Below are 19,768 nucleotides of genomic sequence, written 5' to 3' on the forward strand. Positions count from 1 at the left end.
TTGTGGGGAATTGAGTTAAAGGGACTTGCACCTGCATCTGGATAAAGGGGCACACCACTACACTCCACCCCACTTGAACTTGCGATCCCAGGCAAGTTCACAGACCATACAAAGTCCCCTTGTGCAAAGCGTTCAGGTGGTTTCCCAAAGTTGTGCCTCTGAGAACATCTAAAGGTTTGAGGTTCAGGCTCTTCTCCAGGAGCAGGCAAAGGTGCATCCTCACTTTCAGGCCTCTCCATAGACAGTGGGTCAGAGGGCTCCACAGCAGGAGTAGGAATCTGAGCTGGGCAATCATTGGGCTGTACGGCATCGTCTGTACCTGTAATCTCTCCTGAGAGACTTGGAGGTAGCAGTGGGGGAACAGGGAATAGCCAACACTGATTCTCTGTTGGGGTCGTTACTGGTGGCTCTGAAACCTGTTCTTCCGGCTCTCTAGATGAGCTCCCATGAATCTCCCTGTAGCTTTCAATAGGCTTAAGGAGCCTGCGGTGTAGCCGTCTTGGCCTGTCTTGAGTATTTTGCTTCTGTATGTCATAGACTGGCACTCCTCGGATGGGTTGCCGTAACACAACTCCAGGCATTTCCTCCCATGGAGTTTGTAGCTTACCCTGCTGATGTGCACCTTTGCGCCGGATCAGGACCCTGTCTCCAGGTTTCAGGTCATGGACCTCCGTTCCTGACTCTTCTTGTTCCACCCAGGTTCCATCCTTTACGAACTGTTGGACTTCTGACAGGCGTCGCCTCCACTTTTGAATCCAGGATGCTGGAGTATACTCCAGTTCTTCAGTGGGGACAACACCCCATAGATCTGTGGGTCCCCCAAGAGTACGGCTGAACATCACATGGTAAGGAGAGCGACCTGTCGCTGAGTGCACAGTATGGTTATACTTCCAAACCACTTCAGCCAAGTAATGGGTCCATCTGGTTCGTTTCTCAGGGGCCAGTCCTCTCAACAGCTGTGTCAGGGTACTATTAAACCTCTCACATGCTCCGTTACCCTGTGGGTGGTATGGGGTCGTATGCGTCTTTTTGACACCTAAGGCACGACACCACTCCTGGAAGAACTCACTTTCAAAGCAGGGCCCTTGATCTGAATGTATCTTCTGAGGGCAGCCATAAGGGAGACAGAAATGCTTCCACACTGCTTGGGCTGCAGTCTTTGCAGTCTGGTCATGAGTTGGCACGGTTACTGCAAACTTAGTAAAGTGATCCACCATAACAAGGACATAGCGATGTCCATCTTCTGACATGTCAAGGGTGAGAAATTTTACTGTTAGTACTTCCAATGGGGCAGACGTGTTCCAAGTCATGGGAGGCACCAGGGCCTCAGCCCCTTTTGTCACGGAACATACCGCACAGTGCCGAGATATCTGATTGATCAACTGGAACAGCCCCACACACATGGCTTGCCTTTTGAACCAGGCGAATGTCTTGTGGACACCCCAATGTCCTCCTTCCACATGAATTCTTTCTGCCACTTGTCTAGCTCTGGCCCGTGACAGTACGACCTGCCAGGTTACCGAAGAGTCATGGGGGAACATTATTCTGCGATACAATATGCCATCTCTCAAGAGGAAACGTGACCATTCACCCAACAGTTTTTGTGTCTCTGGCAGCAGTCGCGATCTTTCTCTTCTACTGGGCCACCGCTTTAACTGCATCGCCTCTCTTACTGGGGTAATCACAGGATCATTCTTCTGTATTTCCGCCCAGTTATACTCTTTCAATACATGGATGAGGTCCACCCGTGGTTGATTCTTAGGTCTAGCCCTCATTACGGGTGGAATTTCTTCTTCTTCAGCCTCTTCATCCACATCTCGCTGTGGTTGTACTGAAGGGTACCGTGATAGGGCATCGGCCACGTGTTTGTCCTTTAGTGCTGCCAAGGTAAGAAGCAGATTTCTAACTTCTTTAGGTGGTCCCAGGTGGGTAGGACATCGTTTCAACGGCTCGGGCTTCAGCCCCTGGATGATATTCATGCCCAATATCACCTGCGGCTGTCCTTTTCCGGATACACGTGTAACCACCACACCTTTTTGGCCAAGGTCCTGTCCCCACAGTTTTACCTTCATCCAGGTAATCCCAACCACTTCTATAGGAAGTTCGTTGGCAGCTGTCAGTGAGGACCATGGGGTATCTCGACTCATTTTCTTCTTTGGGAAGTATTGCTGGAACAAAGGTTCTGGTAGAATAGTGACTTGGGAGCCAGTGTCGAAGAGACACTCGATCTCTTGGCCATCGAAGTACCCATGTACCACAGGGCAATCGACCCCCACGTCCTCCGTGTGTGACTGGGGAGTCGTTTTGCTGGACTGCCCCACTGCTTGACTCCTAGCGGCGGGGCGCTCTGGGTTTAATGGCCCCCTTGGTATTTGATCAGGACAGTCCCTCAAGCAATGTCCCTTTTGTTGACAGCCCCAACATGGGGAGGGTGACCTCTCCCTTTTTGGTCGCCGGCGGGGCGGTGATCGGTTTCTCCATGAAGGGATGTTCTCCCTTGGCCCCCTTGGATTATCTCGCTCGCGCCTCAGCGTGGCAAGTTCTGTCTGGAGCTGGGCCATTCCTTCCATCAGCTTGTGGATGGCCACCTCCCATGGAGCTATTTGTTCAGTTTGTGGCGGTTTATCCCCTGTGCTGGCCATGAGAACGTCCACACTGGCACGTCTGGGCTCTGAATACAGGATAGCTGCTTCTAAAATTTCATGGAATTTTAAGTTTGGGTTACTTCTGTCCTTTTCTTGTAGCTTTTCCCTGACTTTGTCAGACAGAAGTCCATCCAAAAACTGATCCTTCAGCCACCCGTCTGTATCACTCCAGCCAGCACGTCCTGCTCGCCTCCTCTCATTGCGTCGGATCTCGGCTGCTATATCCTGCAGTTCCAGAGCGTACTGCGGAATGGATTCTCCCACTCTCTGCCTTCTACTGATAAAGCGAGTCCTAAGATCCCCTAATGCAACCGGTTGGGTATACACTGCTTCCAAGCGGCTGATTATCTTGTCTAGGGAATCCTGGTCCTCTGCTGGAAGGTGCAAAATTAACTTCCTTGCTTCCCCTTCAAGGGCATTAATGGCCAGATCTGCCTGCTGTGTGGGTGGGACCCCATTATGACCGGATCAAGCCCCGCAATCTCCTAATCCAGTCATCCAAGTCCTGATCTGGTCCTGTGTACTTAGGCAGTTGCTGTGGTAGCAATCCTGCCAGTAATAGGGAAGCTATGGCAGACTGTTTGACACCCTCAGTGCTGCTTCCCTCACCACTGACTGACATGGCTGATCCTGTTCGTGACGCCAAGTGTTATGTAACGGTATCAGCCAATGATCAGACCAGTGGTGATGTGCAATTTCTACTTTACTTAACAATGTGGAACGTAGATTACACAGGAGATCATGTGGACAGGGGTTTGCAGTACAAAACAGCAATATGAGGAAGGGAGAAACATTCATAAAACATGTGAAAACAATTCTATTGCAGTTCTAGTAATGGCCACTAGATGGCAGCAGAGTGTTCTGAGTTCAGTTTACAGATAGGATAAAGATCTGAAGATTTCTCACGTGTTCCCAGAGATTGATCGTTCATTCAGCAGACTGGGAGCTGTGGGGATTTCTTGCTGGCACAGACGTCACACAGGCACTGCTGATGCTGACTTTGGTCAGGAGGCTCTGGGGGCCGTAGATAGGACCAACCCACTGCTTGGACAGCTTCTCCACATGGACTGTAACAGAGTCCTCTCCAGTGACTGGGGCTTGGATAGATGCTGTGTGCTCTTGTGCTCACTGCTGGTGGCCCACACACCAGACTGATCGAATGAGGACCCAGCACCTGGGGACAGCTCACTTGCCCAGTCACTGCTGTCCCATCAGGCAGGATCTCTCTGAGCACAGGAAGCTGGGCGGAGCTGGCATTTATACTCCCTGGGCATGTCCTGGAACTCAGGGGATGCTGGGAGCCCAGTGGATTGTGGGGAATTGAGTTAAAGGGACTTGCACCTGCATCTGGATAAAGGGGCACACCACTACACACACATAGGACATTACCGAGAGGAGACACACATAGGACATTACCGAGAGGAGACCCTCATAGGACATTACTGAGAGGAGACCCTCATAGGACATTACCGAGAGGAGACACACATAGGACATTACCGAGAGGAGACACACATAGGACATTACTGAGAGGAGGCCCTCATAGGACATTACCGAGAGGAGACACACATAGGACATTACTGAGAGGAGACACACATAGGACATTACCGAGAGGAGACCCACATAGGACATTACTGAGAGGAGACCCACATAGGACATTACTGAGAGGAGACACACATAGGACATTATTGAGAGGAGACACACATAGAACATTACTGAGAGGAGACACACATAGGACATTACCGAGAGGAGACCCACATAGAACATTACTGAGAGGAGACCCACATAGGACATTACCGAGAGGAGACCCACATAGGACATTACTGAGAGGAGACACACATAGGACATTACTGAGAGGAGACACACATAGAACATTACTGAGAGGAGACACACATAGGACATTACTGAGAGGAGACACACATAGGACATTACTGAGAGGAGACCCACATAGGACATTACTGAGAGGAGACCCACATAGGACACTGCTGAGAGGAGACCCACATAGAACATTGCTGAGAGGAGACCCACATAGGACATTGCTGAGAGGAGACACACATAGGACACTGCTGAGAGGAGACCCACATAGGACATTACCGAGAGGAGACACACATAGGACATTACTGAGAGGAGACACACATAGGACATTACTGAGAGGAGACACACATAGGACACTGCTGAGAGGAGACCCACATAGGACATTACCGAGAGGAGACACACATAGGACATTACCGAGAGGAGACACACATAGGACATTACCGAGAGGAGACCCACATAGGACATTACTGAGAGGAGACCCACATAGGACATTACTGAGAGGAGACACACATAGGACATTACTGAGAGGAGACACACATAGGACATTACTGAGAGGAGACACACATAGGACATTACTGAGAGGAGACCCACATAGGACATTACTGAGAGGAGACCCACATAGGACACTGCTGAGAGGAGACACACATAGGACATTACTGAGAGGAGACACACATAGGACATTACTGAGAGGAGACACACATAGGACATTACTGAGAGGAGACACACATAGGACATTACTGAGAGGAGACCCACATAGGACATTACTGAGAGGAGACACACATAGGACATTACTGAGAGGAGACACACATAGGACATTACTGAGAGGAGACACACATAGGACACTGCTGAGAGGAGACACACATAGGACACTGCTGAGAGGAGACACACATAGGACATTACCGAGAGGAGACACACATAGGACATTACCGAGAGGAGACACACATAGGACACTGCTGAGAGGAGACACACATAGGACATTACTGAGAGGAGACACACATAGAACATTACCGAGAGGAGACACACATAGGACATTACCGAGAGGAGACACACATAGGACACTGCTGAGAGGAGACACACATAGGACATTACTGAGAGGAGACACACATAGAACATTACTGAGAGGAGACCGACATAGGACATTACTGAGAGGAGACACACATAGGACATTACTGAGAGGAGACACACATAGGACATTACTGAGAGGAGACCCACATAGGACATTACTGAGAGGAGACCCACATAGGACACTGCTGAGAGGAGACACACATAGGACACTGCTGAGAGGAGACACACATAGGACATTACTGAGAGGAGACACACATAGGACATTACTGAGAGGAGACACACATAGGACACTGCTGAGAGGAGACACACATAGGACATTACTGAGAGGAGACCCACATAGGACATTACTGAGAGGAGACACACATAGAACATTACCTAGAGGAGACACACATAGGACACTGCTGAGAGGAGACACACATAGGACATTACTGAGAGGAGACACACATAGGACACTACTGAGAGGAGACACACATAGGACACTGCTGAGAGGAGACACACATAGAACATTACCTAGAGGAGACACACATAGGACACTGCTGAGAGGAGACACACATAGGACATTACCGAGAGGAGACACACATAGGACATTACTTAGAGGAGACACACATAGGACACTGCTGAGAGGAGACACACATAGGACATTACTGAGAGGAGACACACATAGGACACTACTGAGAGGAGACACACATAGGACATTACTGAGAGGAGACCCACATAGGACATTACTGAGAGGAGACACACATAGGACACTGCTGAGAGGAGACACACATAGAACATTACTGAGAGGAGACACACATAGGACATTACCGAGAGGAGACACACATAGGACATTACTGAGAGGAGACACACATAGGACATTACTGAGAGGAGACACACATAGGACACTACTGAGAGGAGACACACATAGGACACTGCTGAGAGGAGACACACATAGAACATTACCTAGAGGAGACACACATAGGACACTGCTGAGAGGAGACACACATAGGACATTACCGAGAGGAGACACACATAGGACATTACTTAGAGGAGACACACATAGGACACTGCTGAGAGGAGACACACATAGGACATTACTGAGAGGAGACCCACATAGGACATTACTGAGAGGAGACACACATAGGACACTGCTGAGAGGAGACACACATAGAACATTACTGAGAGGAGACACACATAGGACATTACTGAGAGGAGACACACATAGGACATTACCGAGAGGAGACACACATAGGACATTACTGAGATAACCTCCTCTCTCTTCTCCCCCTGGATACTGATCTGCTGCTGGGAAGTGACCGCCACCTTCTCACCCTGGGTCTCTGGAACTGCCACAGGTGTAGGGCAGAGTTCTTGGACCCTCTGTCCAGTTGTCAGCGCTTCTGCTGTAGAAGTTTCTTGTAACTCCACAGATGGTGCTGGCAGGAAATCCCAGGTCCCTGTCAGTGGTGTAGTAGAAAGGCCGGCTGCCTCTTCTCTCAGGGAGGCTGAAGCTGCTGTTGGTGTTGGGCAGAGCTCAGTGATGTTAGGCTCTGATGCCAGCAGTTCCGCAGGGAAGTAAACAGAAAAGTCAGTGGCCTTGCACGCATCTTCCTGGGTCACCAATTGTTGCAGGCAGAGGTCAGCAGCGCTAGGCCTGGATGCCGCTCTTCTGCTGGAGGCTCACTGGGATGTTTCTCCTCAGCAGAAAAGTCTATTAAATCCCCAGTCTCTGGAATTGCTGAAAGTCCAGGGCATGGGCTGGTGGCACTTGGGCCCAGTGCCAACACTTTGGCAGGTGACTTATCATCCATATCATCCTCCAATAAAAAGTCAATTAAATCTGTTATCCATGGTTGAGGAATGAAGATGGCTTCCTCTTCTCCTATACCTTTATCCAGTGGCTGGACAGTAGTGATGAGTCAAACACCCCCGGTTCAGTTCGCACCAGAACATCGCGAACAGAGGAAAAGTTTGTTCAAACAAACGAACCCCATTGAAGTCTATAGGACTTGAACCTCGAAAATAAAACGGCCTCATTTTGAAGGCTTAAATGCAAGTTATTGCCCCAAAAAGTTTATGGGGGTCCGGGTCCTGACCTGAGGAACATGTAGCAATGAAAAAAAAGTTTTTAAAAACGATAGTTTTTAAAGGAGCAGTGATTTACTGATTTTAATGAGGCTTAAAGTGAAACTATAAAAATGAAAAATTCCTTCAAATATCGTGCCTGGGGGGTCCCCTGAATGTGTCTGTAAAGTAGCGCATCTCTACGATGTATGTAGCCTGCTGCAGCTATACTGACATTTCTAAAGCAAAAAATGTCATATATAAATATACATACAAATTTCAAATCGCATGTACTTGTCATACAGGTGCCAAAAATTGGGCCTTGTTTGTTGGTGGGGCCTGAACACCGAAACCTCTCGCAGTTACTCTTGCTGGATGCAGGAAAGGGACCTGCTGGTAAGAATGCCAAGCAAGTTTAAAAAAGCATGTTGCCAAAAATTGGACCTTTGGTGTTGGTGGTGCCTGAACACTGTAACCACTCACAGTTATCAGGGCACAGGGACAGGGCCTGCTGTAAAAATGACATACGACATTTCAACTGTATGCACCTGTCATACAAGTGCAGAACAATTAGGCCTTGGGGGTTGGTAGTGACCTAAACCAAAAACATTGTTGGAAGCTAGCAGAATAAAGGTAAAGGAATAGGATAGGCAGCATATTGAGTCTTCAAGGGATGGCAGACCCCTAGCACATTCAATCTGTTACATCAGCATCAGGGACTTGATAGCTCTTGTTGATCCAGGACTGGTTCATTTTGATGAAAGTCAGCTGATCAACAGAGTCTGTGGACAGACGCACTCTTTTGTCCATCACAAAACCTCCAGCAGCACTGAACGTCCATTCGGAAAGCACGCTGGAAGCAGGACAGGTCAGTAGCTCCATTCCATATTGAGCAAGTTCTGGCCAGTGGTCCATCCTCAAGACCCAGTAAGCCAGTTGATGCGCAGCTGGAAAGGTCTCCAAGTCTGCTCTTGCGCCTAGATAATCATGCACCATATGATGGAGACGCTGGCGATGGTTGCTTAAAACTAACAGCCCTGGGTGCTGCTGAGGACAAAAGAACTATTTAAAGGCATCGGTCAGCCGGCCGCCTTCTCCACTGCTCCTCCTTTGGCTGAACCATGCCTCAGAAACACGTCCGGAGAATGTTGACCTCCCAGTGTCTGGAAAGGTGGTACACAAATTTTTTTTTAAGGCCTCCTCAAGATGTTTCATCCTCTGCGAAGGCAGGATGAGCTCTGCAACCTTACCCTTGTAACGTGGATCAAGAAGGGTTACCAACCAGTAACCATCCTTCTCCTTGATAGCACAAATCATCGGGTCCTATCACAGGCTTTGCAGAATCAGGAAGCCCATGCAACGTAAGTTGGAGGAGGCATGAGCTTCTGAGTCCTCTGGGTCACTAAGGATGACATTGTCAGCAGGAGCAACCTCTCCCAACCACGTACAACTCCTGGGGTTTCTGGGGAATCAAAGCCATCCCTTGAAGACTGCTGTATGCTATCCTCTTCCTCTACATCCATGCTGCCGAAATCCTCATCCTCCTCCTTTTCCTCCTGTGTGTTATGTGGCCCTGCAGGAATGATATCTGCATAAAGGGGGCCATGTGAGGAAAGGAAGTCTTCCTCTTCCTGCCGCTGTTCTGCCTCAAGTGCCCTGTCCATGATTCCACGCAGTGTGTGCTCCAGCATGTAGACTAGCGGGATAGTGTCACTGATGCATGCATCGTCCCGGCTCACCATCTTTGTGGCCTCCTCAAATGGTGACAGGACTATGCATGCATCCTTAATCAAAAGCCACTGGCGTGATGAAAAAAAGCCAAGCTCCCCTGACCTTGTCCTATACTCACACAGGTACTCATTGATGCCCCTCTGCTGCATGTGCAGCCGCTGCAGCATTGCCAACGTTGTGTTCCACCTGGTGGGCAGGTTGAATTGAACGCCGGAAATGGCCACAGACTTTTCTGGCCTGCCTCAGGAGATCTTGGAAGCCCGGGTAGCTGGTCAAGAAACGCTGCCCCACCAGATTCAGAACATGTGCCAAGCTTGGAACATGTGTCAAGTGTCCCTGTCAGAGGGCAGAGAGAAGGTTGGTGCCATACAACCATTCCTGGCTCAAGCTGTCCTGGCGTCAACCATCTCTGAGCCTGCCCCTGCAGAGCTGACAGAATCTCTGCATCGGTGTGACTACTATCCCCTAGACAGACCAGCTGAAGCACAGCATGGCATCTTTTAGCCTGACTGCTTGCGTAGCCCCTTGAATGCTTAGGGAGCACTGCTGCTGTAGAGGAGAATTGAGCAGAAGAGGACATGGAGGAGTAGGTGGTGGAGTAGCCAGATGTGGCAGAACCAGCACCAGCTTTTTGGAGGCGTGGTGGCAAAACAAGCTGCAAGATCAAACCCTGTCCTACATCCTTCCCAGCTGCCAGCAGAGTTACCCAGTGCGCCGTGAAAGAAATGTAACGTCCCTGTCCATGCGTGCTGGACCAAGAGTCAGCAGTAATGTGCACCTTCCTGCTGACCGCTTTGTCCAACAAAGCCAAAACACTACCTTCCACATGATGGTAGAGAGCCGGAATAGCCTTACGCAAAAAGAAATGCATTTTTGGGACCTGCCACTGTGGTGCTGCACATTCCACAAATTCGTGAAAGGGAGCTGAGTCTACCAGCTGAAAAGGCAGCAACTGTAATGCTAGCAATTTGGCCAAGCTAGCATTAAGACGTTGAGCATGTGGATGGCTGGGACAGTATTTCTTTCTATGGTTCAAATACTGGGGTAGTGAAATTTGCCTGCTGCTCAAATCAAGCGGTGGTGTACTGCTAGCAGATTGGGTGCAAGTCTCTGTGCCACTCATTGCTATACCATCATCCCTCTCAATGCTGGTATTTGAGAAGACATGAGGTATAGTAGGGTTAGAGGTCGTAGATGAGGAGAAAGGTGATGTATGCTTGTTTTGATCTGGTGCCTCTTTCAGGTGCTGTTGCCAACATACTACATGGCAGGTCGTCATATGCCTTGTCAAGCATGTGGTGCCCAAGCGGCTGGTGTTCTGGCCATGCTTGATCCGCTTTAGACAGATGTTGCAAACAGCAACGCTGCGGTCTACTGCACATGTGCTGAAAAAAGCCCACACTAATGAATATTTTGGAGTCCGCTGGGATTTTGCAGCACCCTGCACCTGTGGAGCTCTGTGCTGTGACGCAATAGGTTGGCTACTGCTATGTCGGCCCCTGGTAGCACATCCTGCCTCGTTGGAGTTGTGCGTCCTCCTCATCCTCCCACTCCTCCTCCTCCTCCTCTCCCTCACTTTCCTCCTCTATCCTGTCAGGCACCCAAGTACAGTCAGTGACCTCATCATCCCCTCCCCCCTCGTCACTGGAGCAAACTTGGCAATACGCTTCAGCTGTGGCAACATGACTGCTGGTCTCTAGTCTGTCATCGTCACCCCCTCTCTCTGGGCTCACGTTATTCCCTTCATCAACCTGGGAACCAACATCACAGCTTTCAAATTGCTGCGCATCCTCCAGGAGCATGTCACTGACACTATGATCGAATAGTTCAGGTGACTCCTCCGTGCATGATGGTGGGGCAACTGAAGGAGTAGCTGTGGAGAAGGAGCCCGTGGAACGGGCCGCTTTGGCAGCTGCGATGGAAGGCAAACTACTGGGAGTGTCGGTGTCAGAGGAAGAGGAGGATGAGGACGGCTTTTTGATCCCCTCCACCAACTCTTCCACATGTTGTGGCTGAATAGCACGGGCAGCACCGGAAATAAAGGACGGGCGTGCCCCATCTGCAGAGGATGTACTATGTCGATTGTGACCACCACTTTTCACTGTGGACACAAAGGCTGCTCGCCCTCTTTTCGTGGCCTGTGAGCATCGGCCTCTCCTTGTCGGCCTTTCGGACATGATGTTGATACAGATCAATATAGGGCATACGCAACTGACCAATAGATACTCAATGACCTGATATGATGTAATTGATAGCCCTATAGATGAGCTGTGGTGGTTATAGATGTACGCAACTGACCGATTATCAATACTCTCACTGATATCTGATGTAATCTATAATCCTATAGATGGATGATCTGTGATCCCTATAGAAAGATCCACAACTGAGCAAAGGTTACTGTGGCTGATATCAGCAGTGATCTCTATTCCTACAGCTCTATGAATATTATAGAATGTTGCAGAAACTGATCGATGAACAATACTGTGACTGATATCTGATGTAACGACAGAAATCTCTCCCTACCTCATACAGGAACCTCTCCCTCCCTACACTGATAGGAATGTCTCTCTGCACTGTCTGACTCCATAAAAATGACTCTCTCCCGGCCTGAATCGCGTGCCTGTCCCTGTCTGATCGGCCGCACAATGACACTACACGTTGCGGCGCGCGTGTAGTGCATTATGGGAAACTCGAATTTCCTGTGAGGAAGCACATTTGTTCGTCTTTCGACGAACGATCAAATTGGCAATGTTCGAGTCAAACTTACTTTCGACTCAAACTCGAAGCTCACCCCTACTGGACAGATGCATTCCTCCATCCAGGTTCATCCAGGTGAGTCAGCACTGCATCCGCCATAAGACCTCCGCATTCAAAACCGTGGGTGGAGGTGAGAAAAGCCACTATTACTGTGCCACATAGTCCATTCTTCAGTCAGGATTTCTGGACTGTCAGCTGCTACTTCTGGGTATTCCCAGGCAAGGGGAGCCCACACCGGTCCCCTGTGCTGAGGACCTTCTCTGACACCGGTCCCCTGTGCTGAGGACCTTCTCTGACACCGGTCCCCTGTGCTGAGGACCTTCTCTGACACCGGTCCCCTGTGCTGAGGACCTTCTCTGACACCGGTCCCCTGTGCTGAGGACCTTCTCTGACACCGGTCCCCTGTGCTGAGGACCTTCTCTGACACCGGTCCCCTGTGCTGAGGACCTTCTCTGACACCGGTCCCCTGTGCTGAGGACCTTCTCTGACACCGGTCCCCTGTGCTGAGGACCTTCTCTGACACCGGTCCCCTGTGCTGAGGACCTTCTCTGACACCGGTCCCCTGTGCTGAGGACCTTCTCTGACACCGGTCCCCTGTGCTGAGGACCTTCTCTGACACCGGTCCCCTGTGCTGAGGACCTTCTCTGACACCGGTCCCCTGTGCTGAGGACCTTCTCTGACACCGGTCCCCTGTGCTGAGGACCTTCTCTGACACCGGTCCCCTGTGCTGAGGACCTTCTCTGACACCGGTCCCCTGTGCTGAGGACCTTCTCTGACACCGGTCCCCTGTGCTGAGGATCATCTCTGACACCGGTCCCCTGTGCTGAGGACCTTCTCTGACACCGGTCCCCTGTGCTGAGGACCTTCTCTGACACCGGTCCCCTGTGCTGAGGACCTTCTCTGACACCGGTCCCCTGTGCTGAGGACCTTCTCTGACACCGGTCCCCTGTGCTGAGGACCTTCTCTGACACCGGTCCCCTGTGCTGAGGACCTTCTCTGACACTGGTCCCCTGTGCTGTATCCGCATCTCTTGCAACCTCCTTCCGAATTCCTCTTCCATGGCGGCTGATATCTGTACCTCTCCTATTCTACTCCCCGGACCTTGGATCCTGGTGGAGGTTTGGATGTCCCAGACTGCAGGAAGCATCCCACCGCTGCCACCAATGTGACGGAACCTCAGACCCACACTGTACTTGTGGGCTTCCGTCAGTATACGGCTTCCTCCAATCTTGAACATAGATATCAAATCCTACCCGCCCCCATACAAAGCTAGCCAACAACTTAGCTTGTATATGTTTTGGAACCTTATTCTTTATTGAACATTCTCACACAGTTTATATACAGCATGGACCTCCCCCTCCTGATCAGATTACCACACACAGGTCAGGGGTTGCCTGATTACATTATCATATGCAGATGTATACAGAAATAGAATTAACCTAAACGTATTATCTAGCCATCTGGACAGAAACAATATGTGAGTTCATTAACAATTAACAATGGGACAGACAGGCTTAACAGAATCCACATCACACCTCAATACACAGACAATAGGAAGAGACCACCAGTGACAGACTGTCCATCTCTGCATTGAAGTACAATACACATTATCAGAAGTGTAAACACAGAACCCATTGTAGATAACAGGTGAGGAAATCAGCATATTCAACGATGTGTGGAAGACAGGTGGGTGAGGGGAGGATATTCGCATCTGTTATGAGTCTGACTGCCTTTCATTCCCAGTGATGGTGAGTACCGTCACAGTGGGGTCCCAGCTGTCCACGTATACAGGGGTCTAGGATGTGGGGTCCCAGCTGTCCACGTATACAGAGATCTATGATGCGGAGCCCCGGCTTAGAGGGGTCTATGATCTTGGGTCCCAGCTGTCCACATATACAGGGATCTATGATGTTGGGTCCCTGCTTTTCCCGTATACAGGGGTCTATGATGTGGGTTCCCAGCTTTCCCTGTATACGGGGGGGTCTATGATGTGGAGTACCAGCTTTCCCTGTATACGGGGGTCTATGATGAGGGGCCCCTGCTTTTCCCGTATACAGGGGTCTATGATGTGGGTTCCCAGCTTTCCCTGTATACGGGGGGGTCTATGATGTGGAGTACCAGCTTTCCCTGTATACGGGGGTCTATGATGAGGGGTCCCGGCTTTCCCCGTATACAGGGGTCTATGATGCGGGGTCCCAGATTTCCCCGTATACAGGGGTCTATGATGCGGGGTCCCAGATTTCCCCGTATACAGGGGTCTATGATGCGGGGTCCCAGATTTCCCCGTATACAGGGGTCTATGATGTGGGGTCCCGTATTTCCCAGTATACAGGGGTCTATGATGCGGGGTCCCAGCTTTTCCTGTATACGGGGGTCTATGATGTGGAGTACCAGCTTTCCCTGTATACAGGGGTCTATGATGAGGGGTCCCAGCTTTCCCCATATACAGGGGTCTATAATGCGGGGTCCCGGCTTTCCCCGTATACAGGGGTCTATGATGCAGGGTCCCAGACTTCCCAATATACAGGGATCTATGATGTGGGGTTCCGGATTTCCCTGTATACAGGGGTCTATGATGTGGGGTCCTGGCTTTCCCCGTATACAGTGGTCTATGATGTGGGGTCCCAGCTTACCCCATATACAGGGGTCTATGATGTGCGGTACCAGGTTTCCCTGTATACAGGGGTCTATGATGCGGGGTCCCACCTTTCCCTGTATACAGGGGTCTATGATGCGGGGTCCCAGATTTCCCCGTATACAGGGGTCTATGATGCGGGGTCCCAGATTTCCCCGTATACAGGGGTCTATGATGCAGGGTCCCAGATTTCCCCGTATACAGGGGTCTATGATGTGGGGTCCCGTATTTCCCAGTATACAGGGGTCTATGATGCGGGGTCCCAGCTTTCCCCGTATACAGGGGTCTATGATGTGGAGTACCAGCTTTCCCCGTATACAGGGGTCTATGATGAGGGGTCCCAGCTTTCCCCGTATACAGGGGTCTATAATGCGGGGTCCCGGCTTTCCCCGTATACAGGGGTCTATGATGTGGGGTCCCGTATTTCCCAGTATACAGGGGTCTATGATGCGGGGTCCCAGCTTTCCCCGTATACAGGGGTCTATGATGTGGGGTCCCGTATTTCCCAGTATACAGGGGTCTATGATGCGGGGTCCCAGCTTTCCCCGTATACAGGGGTCTATGATGTGGGGTCCCGTATTTCCCAGTATACAGGGGTCTATGATGCAGGGTCCCGGATTTCCCTGTATACAGGGGTCTATGATTTGGGGTCCCGGATTTCCCTGTATACAGGGGTCTATGATTTGGGGTCCCAGATTTCCCCGTATACAGGGGTCTATGATGTGGGGTCCCGTATTTCCCAGTATACAGGGATCTATGATGCGGGGTCCCGGATTTCCCCGTATATAGGGGTCTATGTTGGGGTCTCTGTATATAGGGGTCTCTGTAAATAGGGGTCTATGTTGGGGTCTTTGTATATAGGGGTCTATGTTGGGGTCTCTGTATATAGGGGTCTATGTTGGGGTCTCCATGTTGGAAGATTTGATGATGAATTCAGCTGCAGTTTTTGTGTGAAAATTTCCGGAATTTGTAGACGTTCCCTTCCCCCTCCCCTCACTCCTCCCCCTCCGCCTACGTCATCCCCGCCCATTGTCAGACTCTCCCTAACATCGGATCTCCATTGTCAGCCTCTCCGCACTGCGCATGCGTGATGTCTGCCGACTCCCCACAGCCACAGCCTGAACCCCGAGACACATGGAGAGGAAGGTGAGACCCCCCCTCCCCCACCATCCCCCACCATCCCCCCACCCCTCCCCCACCATCCCCCCACCCCTCCCCCAACATCACTGATACCCCCCCACCATCCCCCCACATCACTGATACCCCCCTCCCCCAACATCCCACCCCCCACCCCCCCACCATCACTCAGACCCCCCTTCCCCCACCATCACTAATACCCCCCTCCCCCCACCATCACTCAAACCCCCCCTCCCCTACCATCACTAATACCCCCCCTCCCCCACCATCACTAATACCCCCCTCCATCCCCCACCATCACTAATACCCCCCTCCCCCACCATCACTCAAACCCCCCCCCCTCCCCCACCATCACTAATACCCCCCTCCATCCCCCACCATCACTAATACCCCCCTCCATCCCCCACCATCACTAATACCCCCCTCTCCCCACCATCACTAATACCCCCCCTCCCCCACCATCACTAATACCCCCCCTCCATCCCCCTCCCACCATCACTAATACCCCCCTCCATCCCCCACCATCACTAATACCCCCCTCCATCCCCCACCATCACTAATACCCCCCCCCTCCCCCACCATCACTAATACCCCCCTCCATCCCCCACCATCACTAATACCCCCTCCATCCCCCACCATCACTCAAACCCCCCCCCTCCCCCACCATCACTAATACCCCCCTCCATCCCCCACCATCCCCCACCATCACTAATACCCCCCTCCATCCCCCACCATCACTAATACCCCCCCTCCCCCACCATCACTAATACCCCCCTCCATCCCCCACCATCACTAATACCCCCCTCCATCCCCCACCATCACTCAAACCCCCCCCCCTCCCCCACCATCACTAATACCCCCCTCCATCCCCCACCATCACTCAGACCCCCCCTTCCCCCACCATCACTAATACCCCCCCTCCCCCACCATCACTAATACCCCCCTCCATCCCCCAACATCACTAATACCCCCCTCCATCCCCCACCATCACTAATACCCCCCTCCCCCACCATCACTCAAACCCCCCCCTCCCCCACCATCACTAATACCCCCCTCCATCCCCCACCATCACTCAAACCCCCCTCCATCCCCCACCATCACTAATACCCCCCTCCCCCACCATCACTAATACCCCCCCCCTCCCCCACCATCACTAATACCCCCCTCCATCCCCCACCATCACTAATACCCCCCTCCATCCCCCACCATCACTAATACCCCCCTCCATCCCCCACCATCACTAATACCCCCCTCCCCCACCATCACTCAAACCCCCCCCCCTCCCCCACCATCACTAATACCCCCCTCCATCCCCCACCATCACTAATACCCCCCTCCATCCCCCACCATCACTAATACCCCCCTCCATCCCCCACCATCACTAATACCCCCTCCATCCCCCACCATCACTAATACCCCCCCTCCCCCACCATCACTAATACCCCCCCTCCCCCACCATCACTAATACCCCCCCTCCATCCCCCACCATCACTAATACCCCCCCTCCATCCCCCACCATCACTAATACCCCCCCCCCTCCCCCACCATCACTAATACCCCCCTCCATCCCCCACCATCACTAATACCCCCCTCCATCCCCCACCATCACTAATACCCCCCTCCCCCACCATCACTCAAACCCCCCTCCATCCCCCACCATCACTCAAACCCCCCTTCCCCCACCATCACTAATACCCCCTCCATCCCCCACCATCATTATCTGTACATATGAGCTTACACTCTAATGTCACACACGATGATATATGGAGGTTCTCTGATCTCATAGGCACAGATAATCCCCACACACACTGGTCAGTGCTGGCCCAGCTCCCATACTGTGTATCAAAGGAAAATCCTATGTAGATGGAGTGGCGGAGGGGAGAAGGAGAACACACCGAGTAATATAGTCATCCTGTATGTAGATGGAGTGTCGGAGAGGAGAAGGAGAACACACTGAGTAATATAGTCATCCTGTATGTAGATGAGTGTCGGAGGGGAGGAGGAGAACACACCGAGTAATATAGTCATCCTGTATGTAGATGGAGTGTCGGAGGGGAGAAGGAGAACACAGAGTAATATAGTCATCCTGTATGTAGATGGAGTGGCGGAGGGGAGAAGGAGAACACTGAGTAATATAGTCATCCTGTATGTAGATGAGTGTCGGAGGGGAGAAGGAGAACACACTGAGTAATATAGTCATCCTGTATGTAGATGAGTGTCGGAGGGGAGGAGGAGAACACACTGAGTAATATAGTCATCCTGTATGTAGATGGAGTGTCGGAGGGGAGGAGGAGAACACAGAGTAATATAGTCATCCTGTATGTAGATGGAGTGTCGGAGGGGAGAAGGAGAACACACCGAGTAATATAGTCATCCTGTATGTAGATGGAGTGTCGGAGGGGAGAAGGAGAACACAGAGTAATATAGTCATCCTGTATGTAGATGGAGTGTCGGAAGGGAGAAGGAGAACACTCCGAGTAATATAGTCATCCTGTATGTAGATGGAGTGTCGGAGGGGAGAAGGAGAACACACCGAGTAATATAGTCATCCTGTATGTAGATGGAGTGTCGGAGAGGAGAAGGAGAACACACCGAGTAATATAGTCATCCTGTATGTAGATGGAGTGTCAGAGGGGAGGAGGAGAACACACCGAGTAATATAGTCATCCTGTATGTAGATGGAGTGTCGGAGGGGAGAAGGAGAACACACCGAGTAATATAGTCATCCTGTATGTAGATGAGTGTCGGAGAGGAGAAGGAGAACACACCGAGAAATATAGTCATCCTGTATGTAGATGGAGTGTCGGAGGGGAGAAGGATAACACACTGAGTAATATAGTCATCCTGTATGTAGATGAGTGTCGGAGGGGAGGAGGAGAACACACCGAGTAATATAGTCATCCTGTATGTAGATGGAGTGTCAGAGGGGAGAAGGATAACACACCGAGTAATATAGTCATCCTGTATGTAGATGGAGTGGCGGAGGGGAGAAGGAGAACACACCGAGTAATATAGTCATCCTGTATGTAGATGGAGTGGCGGAGGGGAGAAGGAGAACACTGAGTAATATAGTCATCCTGTATGTAGATGAGTGTCGGAGGGGAGAAGGAGAACACACCGAGTAATATAGTCATCCTGTATGTAGATGGAGTGTCGGAGAGGAGAAGGAGAACACACCGAGTAATATAGTCATCCTGTATGTAGATGGAGTGTCGGAGAGGAGAAGGAGAACACACCGAGTAATATAGTCATCCTGTATGTAGATGGAGTGTCAGAGGGGAGGAGGAGAACACACCGAGTAATATAGTCATCCTGTATGTAGATGGAGTGTCGGAGGGGAGAAGGAGAACACAGAGTAATATAGTCATCCTGTATGTAGATGAGTGTCGGAGGGGAGAAGGAGAACACACCGAGTAATATAGTCATCCTGTATGTAGATGGAGTGTCGGAGAGGAGAAGGAGAACACACCGAGTAATATAGTCATCCTGTATGTAGATGGAGTGTCGGAAGGGAGAAGGAGAACACACCGAGTAATATAGTCATCCTGTATGTAGATGGATTGTCGGAGAGGAGAAGGAGAACACACCGAGTAATATAGTCATCCTGTATGTAGATGGAGTGTCGGAGGGGAGGAGGAGAACACACCGAGTAATATAGTCATCCTGTATGTAGATGGAGTGTCAGAGGGGAGAAGGATAACACACTGAGTAATATAGTCATCCTGTATGTAGATGGAGTGTCGGAGGGGAGAAGGAGAACACACCGAGTAATATAGTCATCCTGTATGTAGATGGAGTGTCGGAAGGGAGAAGGAGAACACACCGAGTAATATAGTCATCCTGTATGTAGATGGAGTGTCGGAGAGGAGAAGGAGAACACACCGAGTAATATAGTCATCCTGTATGTAGATGGAGTGTCAGAGGGGAGGAGGAGAACACACCG

At 51.0% G+C, this 19,768-nt stretch overlaps 1 protein-coding gene across 2 annotated transcripts in view; it reads left to right on the forward strand.

Moving 5' to 3' along the window:
* Positions 1 to 19,768, forward strand: part of SMARCD3 (SWI/SNF related BAF chromatin remodeling complex subunit D3) — a 132,432-nt gene that overhangs the window by 54,631 nt on the left and 58,033 nt on the right. The window contains exon 1 of one of the 2 annotated variants that reach the window (XM_082258725.1): positions 15,741 to 15,834. The exons of the other annotated variant lie outside the window; for it this stretch is intronic. Within the exon in view, the coding sequence (XP_082114851.1) occupies positions 15,823 to 15,834 (12 nt within the window). The 5' untranslated portion in view covers positions 15,741 to 15,822. Of the gene's footprint in view, positions 1 to 15,740; positions 15,835 to 19,768 lie in introns of those variants that run through there. 2 annotated transcript variants of the gene reach the window in all.

The sequence above is a fragment of the Pelophylax lessonae genome, assembly GCF_965119305.1.
Source record: "Pelophylax lessonae genome assembly, chromosome: 5".
NCBI classification, from domain to species: domain Eukaryota; kingdom Metazoa; phylum Chordata; class Amphibia; order Anura; family Ranidae; genus Pelophylax; species Pelophylax lessonae.